General features: G+C 39.0%; 1 protein-coding gene across 1 annotated transcript in view; it reads left to right on the plus strand.

The window, feature by feature from the left end:
* The window catches only part of MED13L (mediator complex subunit 13L), a 395,410-nt gene that overhangs the window by 325,932 nt on the left and 55,935 nt on the right, over positions 1–13,543 (plus strand). The window contains exons 15-17 of the mRNA XM_044990575.1: positions 1,568–1,788; positions 8,987–9,192; positions 12,462–13,408. Of these exons, the coding sequence (XP_044846510.1) occupies positions 1,568–1,788; positions 8,987–9,192; positions 12,462–13,408 (1,374 nt within the window). The remainder of the gene's footprint in view (positions 1–1,567; positions 1,789–8,986; positions 9,193–12,461; positions 13,409–13,543) is intronic.

Consider the following 13,543-nt stretch of genomic DNA (forward strand, 5'->3'; position numbering starts at 1 on the left):
TAAACATTTTGGGATTTTTTTAAGGTATCTGCACTGCAGAATTTTCAAAGTGGAACTAAAAGATATAAGAAAATGGCATAATACAGAGCAGTATGGAATAGGTTACATGGATACACTGTACCCCTTGTGCTTTCCCCTCTTAATCCTCTCTCTGTTTCCCTGTGACACTAGCTAGTGATGCATGACAACATCTGTGAGAGACTGAAATGCCTGATACATCATAGCAAAGCTCTACTGGCTAAATGTCATTCTAGCACCACTGCTCACCAAATGATGCTAAAGCACTCCTCTCTTCTTCCATTGCTTGAAAAGCAGAGGGATCAGCTGATCCAAATCAAGCCCATGGAAAGATTTCACTACTTAGTAGCAATTTTCAATCAAACATAACTGTCATCTTTGCGCACTGCACAAAATGTATAATAGCTATGGAGTACAAATTTAAAGAATATATCCTGTCAAATAGGTCTGGAGATTTGTAGTGCTTTACTGGACAGAAAAAGGCGTGGAAATGAAATGAAGCATTTAGTCTGTCAGAAACACTGGTTCAGTATATGGGTTTTGGGTAGGGGAAGGTGATATGGGAATTTATTATTATATGATCTCAGTATTTTTAACAATGAATTCATCAAATTGCAGCATTACGTCAAAAGGATATCTGAACTACTTAAAATTAAAAAAGCAGTTCGTTCTGAATTTTATGAAAAATAAATCCATTATGGCAGGAAATGGAAAGAACGTAATGGGGAAAAGTGTAATAGTTTACAGTGTTTTCCATTTGGGTTTATACAATACATTTCACTTTATTAAGCATTTCAGGATTTTTTCTCACTTAAAATTAATGGGAAATATAGGCTGAATTATTACACTGTGTTAATTTTTTTAGAGATAATTAAATCCTATATGATTTTTCCTGCCTTGGTGGCTGTGGTGCAAAATGCATATTGCAGCATCCTCTGGGACTTGCCTGTTATTTTTTTAGATGCCTTGAGGCAGAATTTTTAATCAAGATGTTCCAAGATGGCACTAGCAATAGTCTCAGATCTGTTTTCATTGGATTATGACAACATGGACCGAAATGAGTTTACATAATGTTAGTCAGTGGAAAAGTTTTCTGCACTTTGTCAGAAGTTTAGCCAGTTTTGATTTTAGGATTTTGTGTCATGAAACACTAGAAAGGAAAGAAAAATATTCTGGATCCCACTTAGTTATTAACAGTAACTGTGGTCAAATCCCCAATACTGTTCTTTAATCTATTTTCTTAAAGCTTTCTCTATTATCATCACAGCATATTTGAATATTGAACATCCTCAAATGTATGTGTTTCAATTGAACAATAAACTTGAAAAATGTCCATAGGACACTGTACTCCGTATACATTATATTAATGGAGTTAGTCTAGATTTACACTGGTATGGAAGCAGGGGAGGATCTGCAGTCTGTTTTCTTGATTTTAACAAATCAAAAAAGCCAGTGCTGAGTTGGAGTCCTTCTCTTTATGGGGTCTCATTGAAGAGTTATGCAGAATTTATTTTTAATGGTTAACAGTAGGTTATTTTGTGATGCTTAGCTGTGGCAGATCTGCAAAGGATGTTCCCAACACCCCCTTCCTTGGAGCAACACCCTGCCTTTTCCCCAGTGATGAACTATAAAGATGGAATAAGTTCAGAGACCGTGACAGCACTGGGGATGATGGAAAGTCCTATGGTCAACATGGTTGCCACACAGCTCACAGAATTTAAAATGGAGGTGGAAGATGGATTAGGGAGCCCTAAACCTGAAGAAATCAAGGTAATACACCAAAGATACCATTAGTGTTACTTCATCTGTGTAAGATTTTTTTCTAAAATAAAACACATACAAATAGGGTGCCATAGAGTTGGCTGGAAAATTGCTTGCACAGTTTTGAACTAGATTCATATAAAGCAGAGGTCCCAAAACTTTTTACTCTCTTTCCCCCCCCCCCACCCTCCTCCTGAGCTGGGGCCAGGAGTGATGATGCGGGGGGGAAGGGGGCTGAGACTAGGGCCACAGCTGGGGATGGGTCTGGGGCCAGGAGCTGAGGCTGGAGCGGAGCCGCAGCCGGGCTGTAGTGGGGGCTGGCAGCCAGGCCCGTGGCCAGGTGTGGTTCCGCTCCCGGCCTCGGCCTGGGGCCGGAAACAGAGCCACAGCCAGCAGCTGAGGCTGGGAGCTGGCGTGGGGCTGGGACCGGGGCCACACTGCAGCTAGGGACAGGGACAGGCATGGGGACAGGAGCCAGGGACGCGGCTGGGAGTGGAACTGGAGCAGAGCTGGGGGCGGGAATAGGCTGGGTGGGACACTTTGGGGACCTCTGATATGAAGGGATTGGTAATCTTTCAGTGAAAACAATTCCTTTTTTATTGGACAAGGTTGCAGTTGTTTAATGTGAGCAGACAAATTGCAGTTGTTTAATGTGAGCAGACAAATTGCAGTTGTTTAATGTGAGCAGACAAAAATAGATGTATTAGTTACATATTGACTTTAATGTTTTTGAGGCACTCTTCTCAAAATAAGAACCTATGATAGCTGTTTGTTGTCTGTGTGAAATAGGATTAGCCTGAAACAAAACTCTAGTGGACAACTGTCCACACTACAGAAAACTCTGTTGTGGTTGCCACTAATTGGTACCTGCTTGTTTGCCAAAGGTTTTCTGTAGCACCCATCACTGTAGAATTTATGCACTGAAACTTGGTTAGCAGTCTCAAAAGAGAAAACCAGGATGGAATTGGCTAATTCCACTCCTAGCCCCGTAAAGGTTGTCCCTATTGGTAATGGTTAAGAATCACTGTTCTGCTAGTTTGTGGGGTAAACTTATTCTGCTGCTTCCTATGTTGTATTTTTTTCATAGTTACATAATATTTAAGGCCAGGAAGGGACCATCTAGTCTGAACTCCTGAATAAAACAGGCCATAGAATTTCACTATTACCTCTTGACGGAGCGCAATAACTTGTGTTTGGCTAAAGAATACTGTCCAAAAGGCATCATCCAGTCTTGACTTGAAGACCTCAAGAGATGGAAAATTCACCATTTCCAGTGGTTAATCACCCTCACTGTTAAAATTGTGCCTTAGTTCTCAATTGAATTTGTCTGGCTTTAACTTCCAGTCTCTGGTTCTTGTTATGCCTTTCTCTGCTAGATTAAAGAGCTTGGTATTTTTCACCCCATAAAGGTACTTCTGCACAGTGATCAAGTCACCTCTTCTTCTTCTTTGCGATAAACTGAACAGATTGAGCTTCTTCAGTCCACTGTAAAGCACTCCAGCCCTCAAATAATTTTTATGGCTCTTTCCTGTACCGTCTCCAGTATTTCAGCATATTTTTTAAAATGTGGCACCAGAACTGGAGTGTTCCAATATCAATCTTGCAAGGCTATATACAGAGGTAAAATCCCCTCTTTATACATACAAGGATTATTAGTCTGGTTTGGCACAGCATCACATTGGGAGCTCATGTTGAATTGTTTGTCCACTATGCCTCTTAAATTTTATTTCAGAATCACTGCTTTCCAGGATACTATCCCCTGTCTGAAGGGCTGGCCTGTGTATTCTTTGTTCCTTGATGCATGACCTTGTATTTGGCTACATTAAAATGCATTTGTTTGAACAGGGGGCTCCATATGATTTCCCTGTCCTCATCATTATGTACCACTCTGGCAATGTTGGTGTCATCTCGAAATGTTAACAACAGTGGAGTTATATTTACTTGCACATCACTGATAGAAGTAGTTGCGATGGACAAGAAGTGACTATGTATTAATCTATTAATACTATTATGTAAGTTGTAAGTGACCTTGTCAGTAAAGAAAAGTTATTGTATATCTATGATGGGTTAGTAGAATTTCTTGTATGATTGTATTGATCTAACTTAATAGGGGGCTGTGGGAGGAGCAAACAGTAAAGTGACAGCATAGCTTCCCAGATAAGAATACCCAAGCACACTCTTGAAAGACAGTAGGACAAGCTGTTATCTTCAAGGACCCTGGCTCCATTGAGTTGCAAATCTTGTTTTGCCAGAGTTGGGAGTTAACAGATGAAAAGGCTGCAAACAGTTAAAAAGTGACTTGATTTCTACAAAGGAGAGTAAGTTGCCTGGGGCTGTCCAAGAAGTTGTCAGTGAGCATTGACAGGGAGGGGGTCTGCAGAACTACCAGGGTCCTCATGTGGAAAATGATTATATGCATAACTAGCTCTGCCAGGTGTTTAACCTTTTTCCACATGGGGACTTTGCCTTAAGGATGCAGGTTGGTCACTGCTTACCCTGTTATTGCTCCCAGAGAAGAGAAGAGACCTGCAGATATTGGGTATAAATCAGACCTGCTGAAATCACAGTTAGTACCAGGCGACTGCAATCCAGGGCCTAGTTTGAAAGTGGGAGAGTTGCATGTTTCCACCTGGAGACAGGTGACAGCTAAAGACCTGAGATAGGAGTGGAAAGCACTCAGCAAGAGCAGGAGGGGTCAGAGGTGCAGTCGATCTGGTAACTGTGACAATATTAAGTAGCATATTTGTTTTTGGCTAAATAGAGGGCTTCAGTCTTCAGGGTTATTAATTCCCTGTCTTTCACTAGCAGTAAATTCCTACTAGAGAGGATCCTAAGTTAATTAAGGACATTTTTAAAAAACCGTGCTGCTGCATAATTTATTTATTTGAAGAAACTCAGACAATTTCCATAACGAAATAACTATGATAGTAAATTACCTGTTTATTGAACATAACCTCCCCCAATAACAGCAGCAAAATTGTGTAAAAGAAAACCCAACAGAAGTACTTGGCAACTGTTGCTAGAATAAGATAAGATTAAAAATGGGCAGTCTGCTCTGAGAGTTGCTCCCCATTGCCCAATCACAACTGCATGAACTTTTTGCAGAGTACATAATGTAGGCCCAGGCCCAGATCTGGAAAGTACTTAAGTATATGCTTAAGTCTCAGTGAAGACAATGGGACTTAAGAACATGCTTAAAGTTTAAGCAAATGCTTACTGCTTCATTGAACAAAAATAGACATAAGCACATACTTAACTGCTTTCCTTTATGGCCAGGGATGGTGCTTCTCAGTAAAATCAGCCATTTACCTTAAACAGGTAACGTTTATTTGCTTTTTAACCTAGTTTACAGGCTTTCAACCATATTGAATTTAATTCCACTCTCAAAGAAGTGTATAAGAGTAGCAGTCCTTTTTTCTTTCCCTTTTTCCAATCTGAAGACCAAAATTGTAATTGAGGGAATTTTACAAAAGAGATAGAAGAACGCCCAGTCTCGGGGGGGGGAAAGGAGAAAGCAAAAATAGGACTGCTATTAACTCAGAGCTAAGATGGCCTCTCAGATTGGAAAAAAAATTGCACTGATGCTACCACTAGTTGAGCTGTCTTGATAGTAGCACCAGCAGGAGCCATACTGCAGGCTCCAATGGGTTCTGGAGACATTGCCCCATGCCAATTAAAGAGCAGCCTCTAACATTAGATTTAATTGCTATGGTGATAAAAACCTTGAAAACTGCTGCAGTTTTGTCTACACTAGGATTCCTCCTAGTGTTCTCCCCAGGGCAACTAAAATAGTGGATTTTTTTTAATTTCCTAATGAAAAAGTTATCTTAGACAGTAAACCCATGAACTCTCTAGGGAGCTGATCTCCAGGTAGCCACACCTTTTACCATTGGCAATCCTTCTGACATTCCCAGGGGTCACTTCCCCTCCTGTTCCTAAACAGCATTAATTACGAACAGGCAATAGCAAGGAGAAGGGAAAAATAATATGCCCAGCTTTGTACATAGTCCCTGCTTTCAGAGAATCCTTAATAGACAGTAAATTGCCAAAGAAACTTGCCCTTGGCCTAATCTAAACACATGCTTTTTGGGAGTGAATTGCTCTTTCCAGCATACAGTATCACTTTGCCTGACTTAATGGGAAAAACAAATACTACCCTAGCCTGATGGGACTTGTTGCCCTCACAGTGTGGGTATAATAAAAAAGGCATGTTTGTACTAGGTGTCCATGTTCTACTAATGTATAATTATACAGTTCCCAATCTCTCTCTCTCTCTCTTTCTTTTCTATCAGTTTTAGCAGCATTTTAGAAACTGAAAAGACATGTATTTCAGTATACTGTTTATTAATTAGGTGTGCTGCATACAAATAAGGAAAAAGCTATTTCTTCCAGTTGTCACAGACCTTATTTGTTTTTAACTCCACTTCAAATATTTTCCTGTATGTCAAAACAAAATTAGTTAATCTTTGGATAGGAAGGAAATCTGGGTCAAGATCATAGTTTGATGAGCTAAAAGAGAGATTAGAAAAAATATATATTTTAGAGACTCATTCATACTGAAGATATTTTAGATATCTCTAACAAAGATTTAAAGAGTATTGAAACATATAGAGTTCTGCATTTGAGCAGCTGCTGCTCATACACGTTAATGGGAATCTAGCACCTAACTCTACTGTAACTCATTTTTACAGAAATGCAAGTAGGTTTCTTGTGCTGAGTTTTGAGTGCCAAAGGTAGGAATCCTGTTATGCTTCATCTTCTGAAACTTTAAGGAAGCACTGGGAAGGGAAGCAAAAGGACACGGAGAAATCTATGGCTGGCAGAGTTAAGGAAAGTAAGTAGGACTGTTTTAAGTACATGAGGTACACAGAAAATCCTAACAATAGTAGTGGTCCATTACTAGATGGAAATGGTAGAATTATCAGTAATCAGAGAAAAGCAGAAGTGTTCAATAAATACTTCTGTTCTGTATTTGGGGGGAAATGGTTGATGTACTCATATCATATAATGATGATAATTCCACTTGTATGTCAGGGGGATGTTTAAACAATAGCTAGTAAAGTTAGACAGTTTAAAATCAGCAGATCCAGATAACTTGCATCCAAGAGTTTTAACAGAGAAGGCAGAAGAGCTTATTGATTTTCAATAAGTCTTGGAACACTTGAGAAGTTCCAGAAGACAGGAAGAAAGCTAATGTTATGCCAATATTTAAAAGGATAAAGAGGATGGCCCAAATAATTATAGGCCTGTCAGTATAACATTGATCCGGGCAAGATAATGGAGCATGTGATATGGGATTAGATTAATAAAGAATTAATTGAGGGTAATATAATTAGTGCCAGTCAATGTGGGTTTATGGAAAATAGATCCCATGAAACTAACTTGATATCTTTTTGGGGGGTGAATTAAACATTTGATAAAGGTAAAAATGTTGGTATAATATACCTAGATTTCTGTTGAGCATTTTACTTGATGCTGCATGACATTTTGATTAAAAAATTATAACAAAATAAAATTAACATGGCACATGTTAAATGGATTAAAAGTTGGCTAACTGATAGGTCTCAAAATGTTGTTAATAGGGAATCATCATCAAGCAGGTGTGTTTCTAGTGGGGTCCTGCATGAAATAGTTCTTGGCTTTACACTATATAATATTTTTATCAATGGAAGAAAACATAAAATCATTACTGATAAAGTCTGAAGATGATACAAAAGTTGGGGGAGTTATAAACAACGAAGAGGACAGGGCACTGATACTGAGCAATCTGGATCACTTGGTAAACTGGGCACAAGCAAACGCTATGTGTTTTAATACAGCTATATGTAAAAGTATACACATCGGAACAAAGAATGTAGGCCATACTTATAGGATGGAGGAATCTATACTGGGAAACAGTAACGCCGAAAAAGATTTGGGGGTTGTGGTGGATAATCAGCTGAACTTGAACTCCCAGTGCAATGCTGGGGCCGGACAGCTAATGTGATCCTTGGATGCATAACAGTGGAATATTGAGTAGGAGGAGGAATGTTATTTTACACTCTGTATTTGGCACTGATGCAGCTTCTGCTGGAATAGTATGTACAGTTCTGGTGTCCAGAATTCAAGAAGGATGTTAATAAACTGAAGAGTGGTCAAAGAAGAGCCACAAGAATGAATGAAGTATTTGAAAACCTGCCTTATCGTGATAGATACAAATTGCTCAGTCTATTTATCATACCACAGAGGAGGTTAAGGGATGACTTGAATACAGTCTGTAAGTATTTATATGGGGAACAAATGTTTGATAATAGGCTAGCAGAGAAAGGTATAACAATTCGATGGCTGGAACTTGAAGCTAGACAAATTCAGACTGGAAATAAAGCAATACACTTTTAACAGTGACAGGAATTCACCAGTGGAACAATTTACCAAGGGTTGTGGTGGATTCTCCATCACTGGCAAGTTTCAGATGAAGATTGGATGTTCTTTCTAAAAGATCTGCCCTAGGAATTAGTTTGGGGAAGTTTTCTGGCTTGTGTTGTACAGGACATCAGACTAGATTATCACAGTGGCCCTTCTGGCCTTGGAATCTATGAGGATGCTGGGACTGTGGTAAGACATTAAAAACTAAGTTTTCTAGAATTTCTACTATATACACTGCAGTAGTTCCCCCTAGATGCTAGATGTTTTCCAATCACAGAGGAAGACAGACTCTGTCTCAAGAAGATCTGGAATAACTCTGGCTGAAGTCCTAGTTATTGTTCCCCTTAACCAAACAAAACAAAAGTGTAATGGCTGCTAGTGAGCCCAAGGTGGCTGTACTATGAATTTGGTATGGTGCCAGTGGTTAATGGTTACTTTGTTCACCATTATTATTATTATTTGGATTATGATAGTGTCCAGGATGTGGTGGTCACTTTCTAACCATGTAGTATAAAGTTCTTCCCTAGAGCAATCACAATCTGCTCTAGAAGCCTAATCTTTTTACACTCATTACAATTCTGGTGTGTGTGTGTGTAATTTGGGTTCTGAGCCAGATCCCCTTGTAGTCTGTGGGATCAGTCCCTAAATGTTCATAAAGTGAGTAGATATTTCATTATGAGAAAAAGTGCAGTTATATGTGCTTCAAATTAGTATAATTAGTTTTCCCTAAAAATATATATTTTAATATAAAGATTGACTTTTCTGTGTAGCTCTAAATACTAAAATAACTTTGGTTTTACAGGATTTTTCGTATGTGCACAAAGTTCCATCATTTCAACCTTTTGTGGGCTCTTCTATGTTTGCTCCATTGAAGATACTGCCAAGCCAGTGCCTGCTACCTCTGAAGATACCGGATGCCTGCATGTTCAGGCCTTCTTGGGCAATTCCTCCTAAAATTGAACAACTCCCCATGCCACCTGCAGCCACTTTCATCAGAGATGGCTACAAGTAAGTATAAGCATTGCAACAGAGGATGACATTCATTATGCCCAGATCTAGATATGTAATAAATGGACACTCAGCATGCTGGTGGTTTTTCCCCTTTTTAAGCCATATGATAAAATTAGGAGCAAGCCTAATTACGCAATTATTTTAAACCTGCTTAAACTTTCATTGCTTTATAAAGTCAGAAACATTTTTGATAGCTGGAGCAGGAATAAATGACATTTGAGTTGATCAATTTTAAATAATTATCCAGGCAAAAACATTGTAATTCAACATAAAGTAGAAATGTTAAAGAAGAAGGCTCATGCAGTTAATCTCCAAGTATTAGATTTAATGATGGATTTTAAGGGTGAATATTTAGTCATTACTTTACCTTCTTTGCTGGAGGAAATGATAGATATCAAATGTGATTTGCCTTTTAATTGTAAAAAGGCATATCATCTACTTCTCTCTTGAGTTTTAGTTAACACCAAAGAAGGAGGCAGACAAAAAAGTTGCATACTTGTAATGGCTGTGTGCTGTGTGAGTAGTAGAGAGAAAATATCTGCCTGTATAAAATATAAACGAAAGTAGTATTTGACAGGGAAGGTACTCATGTTCATTTATACTGCAAAGGAAATACCAGGTCATTGAATGAGATGTAAACTTTAGGAGACGGTTTATAAAATTGAAATTGCATAGTGCTTTCCAGTAAAACTATGATAAATGGTAGATGGAAAGAAGTACTTACCTTCTGATTTTGATAAAACAAAAATGTGTCCTCCAATCCATCTGCAGTGCATGATTTAGAAGATCAAAATGTTAGTTCTGATGCTTATTTTGAGCTGACATTGAACTCCTATCTTCAGGATTTTTAATACTTAAATTGTTCTTGGTAGTTGCTCCCTTTAATTTATTCAGCTTATTGAAATATATGTATCCGAATTCTGCTAGTGTCTGTGGCTGTTTTTTGTAAAGTTCCTTTTAAAATAAAAGGGAAGTGGGGAGGGAGTACCTATGGACACCCAACTAGTCAGCTAAGGATCTGGCCCTTATCTCATGGAATAGAATGGATCTTGAAGTAATGGACCATTGCATCATTTATAGTGGTAAAGCTTGTATGTTTAATTTATTTGTGCCCCAAAGACACGCTCTTCAATACTCACTTTGTACCTCATTCGCTGTGGTTACATTCACTCCTGTGCAGATGGCCAACATAAATGATATACATCTATTGATGGCTGAGTATGACGTATGTGGTGTGTAGGCCTCTGATGTCCCTTTGTACAGGGATGAATTTCCCCCCGTTTTAGTTTTGTGAGAGGACACAACTCTTCTTTGGGATCCTCTTGTTTCTTCTGAACTGTTCGCATAAGTTGTCAGTTTAATGTGCACGGTGATTCCTAGTCCTATATATTCTGAAATTGCTGTGCTTCTCTCCACTATAAGGTGTAGTGGCACTGTGCCCCAGCTGCAAGTTTGCCATTAAATTAAGTTAAATGAGAAATTTGCATCCCCAGCATATTTTTCAAAAGTTATCACTGTTTATGGAAGAAATCCATTGCTGCAGATCTTGAAACCTAGCAAGAATTTAAACCATTTAATACATAAAACCTCTCAAAAGCTATAATTTATATAGTAGAAGAGTCTCCTGCTGCAGTGAATGTATTTATAGAGGAAGTGGCTTGCATCTTTAAATCAATCCTTAAATCCTTGAAATCAGGCCTTCTCCAGCTCCAAAGGATCTTCAATGCTCTCAAAAGAAGTGCAAAAAAGAAATTACAAACCTTCAATACCACCTAAGGAGCAAATGATTTCTCAGGTTTTCTCTAATAGTAACCGCTTCTAATAGTAACCAGGACTGAGCTGATTGTTAATTGCAGGTATTTGTTGAAAAAAATCTTATTTTCTGTGTAATCCAATTAGAGTGAAGATAATTACTGCACCCTGATTACTGCAGGTTTTTAGTAAAGTGGTGATTGCCAATCAAGGTTTCTAGGTCACGCTTTGTCATTTGTCTAAGGTATTCACTGTGCCTCAGATTCACAACTCTTATCAACCTTTGTCCATTTTTTCCTACCTTTGACTTGGGCATAGGTCAGTTACAGATAACAAAATGATTCTAAAGGATCAGGTCTTTACTACAGTTTCTTTTCAAGTTGCTAGTGAAATGTGATCCTTAAAATAATAATCCTTTTAAAATAACACATAAAACACACAGTGAGAACACACAAACGTAAAAAATCCATATGTTTCCGCTCCTTCATCAAGAGACTGATTGTGTTCTTATGTTTTATGTGCTGCCCTTAAGGAATACATTTCAAGAAAAATGTTTCATTAGCTCTTTGGAAGAGAAATCTTACAAAGACCTTATTTGTTTGAGCAGTTATGTTGTCCTTAATATGAAGCCTAATGACAAAATTATCTGTTTCTTACTGTAATATGTCACTCCAAAGAAAAGAGATCTCTTGTGGGGATATATGACCACATTCTGGTCCCTGAAATTAAGCAGATAATGGCAAAACTGTTACTAATAAGGAGTGTGATGACAAATGGTGACCTAGAAATACCACCTTCAGCTCATGTGGACCAGGAGTCTGTAATAGCAAGTGTTATTTTTGTGCTGTAAGCTATGTAGGGCTAGGTAAAGGCTGCCTTTATTGTATGTGAAACACTTTTGTCAGCTGGGTACCACCAAGGAAACATTACAATTTAACCAAGAAGAATCAGATAAATTATTTGTATCAAGGAGTGCTGAAGTTAATTATTTACTACAGACATTTTAAAACATATAGACAGTCAAGCTAATTATTTCTAAATGGAGTTTACAATGCTGTACAACTATACGAAATTTCATGTCCCTAATTATTACACATTGGACCGTAGGTTTCTTTAGAGATAGTTGCATGATGAACTCACTGAAATAATTCCCCCCCCCAAAGTACTGAAAATATTGAAGTCACATCAATTATTTAATTTCAGGTCATTCTAAATAGGCATTTTCAGGTCATAACAGACTTTTAGCTTGTAATCTTTAAAACAGCATGAGGGGATGTTTTCTGTTTTGTTTTGTTTTTTCCTTTTTACTACACTCTCAGCGACTCTTAGCTATGTTTGCTGATGAGACCTTGAAAGATTAGACAGAAAGAAGAGAGACTCTTGGATATAATGATATGAGAGGAATGTTTGAAGGTGCTGTCCCTTTATTGTGGTCATTACATAGCTATTGCATCTGAGTCCTGTCTACAGTGAACCTTTTGAATATTCATCTTCTTCCTGTAATTTTTTTGCAGCAATGTGCCTAGTGTTGGGAGCCTCGCAGATCAAGACTATCTTCAGATGAACACTCCCCAGATGAATACACCAGTGACATTAAACAGTGCTGCCCCTGCCAGCAACAGTGGGGCAGGAGTACTGCCATCCCCAGCAACTCCCCGCTTCTCCGTCCCTACGCCACGCACACCCAGAACCCCAAGGACTCCTAGAGGTGGGGGCACTGCCAGCGGGCAAGGATCTGTAAAATATGACAGCACAGATCAAGGTTCACCAGCTTCTACCCCTTCTACAACACGACCGCTTAATTCTGTGGAGCCACCCACTGTCCAGCCAATCCCAGAAGCCCACAGCCTGTATGTCACCCTGATTCTTTCAGACTCCGTGCTGAACATCTTTAAAGATCGCAACTTTGATAGCTGTTGTATATGTGCGTGTAACATGAATATTAAAGGTGCAGATGTAGGGCTGTACATCCCAGATTCATCTAACGAGGACCAGTACCGCTGCACGTGTGGATTTAGTGCAATTATGAACCGCAAACTAGGTTACAACTCTGGGCTTTTTATTGAGGATGAATTGGATATTTTTGGCAAGACCTCAGACATTGGCCAGGCTGCAGAGAGGAGGTTGATGATGTGTCAGACCACTTTACTTCCTCAGATGGGAGAGGGAGCCAGGAGGGGCCAGGAACCTCCTATGAGCCTCCTCCTCCTTCTCCAGAATCAGCACACACAGCCCTTCACCTCTCTGAGCTGCTTGGACTACATGTCTTCCAATAACCGGCAGACCCTTCCCTGTATGAACTGGAGTTATGACAGAGTGCAAGCAGATAGCAATGATTCCTGGACAGAGTGCTTCAATGCCCTGGAGCAAGGAAGGCAGTATGTGGATAACGCCACTGGTGGAAAAGTGGATGAAGCCCTAGTAAGAAGTGCTACTGTACACTCTTGGCCTCACAGCAATGGTATGGTTCACAGAAAAGGTTTTGGTTTTCTTTTGTTCGAAAAACTTAGTTACCTTTGCAATTTAATTTTAAACTTGCCAGTGCAAGACAGTATCATTTAAACTTTATGGGGGAAAATGCACTCTTGAGGAACAG

Source organism: Mauremys mutica, chromosome 16, assembly GCF_020497125.1.
Source record: "Mauremys mutica isolate MM-2020 ecotype Southern chromosome 16, ASM2049712v1, whole genome shotgun sequence".
Classification (NCBI taxonomy): Eukaryota; Metazoa; Chordata; order Testudines; family Geoemydidae; genus Mauremys; species Mauremys mutica.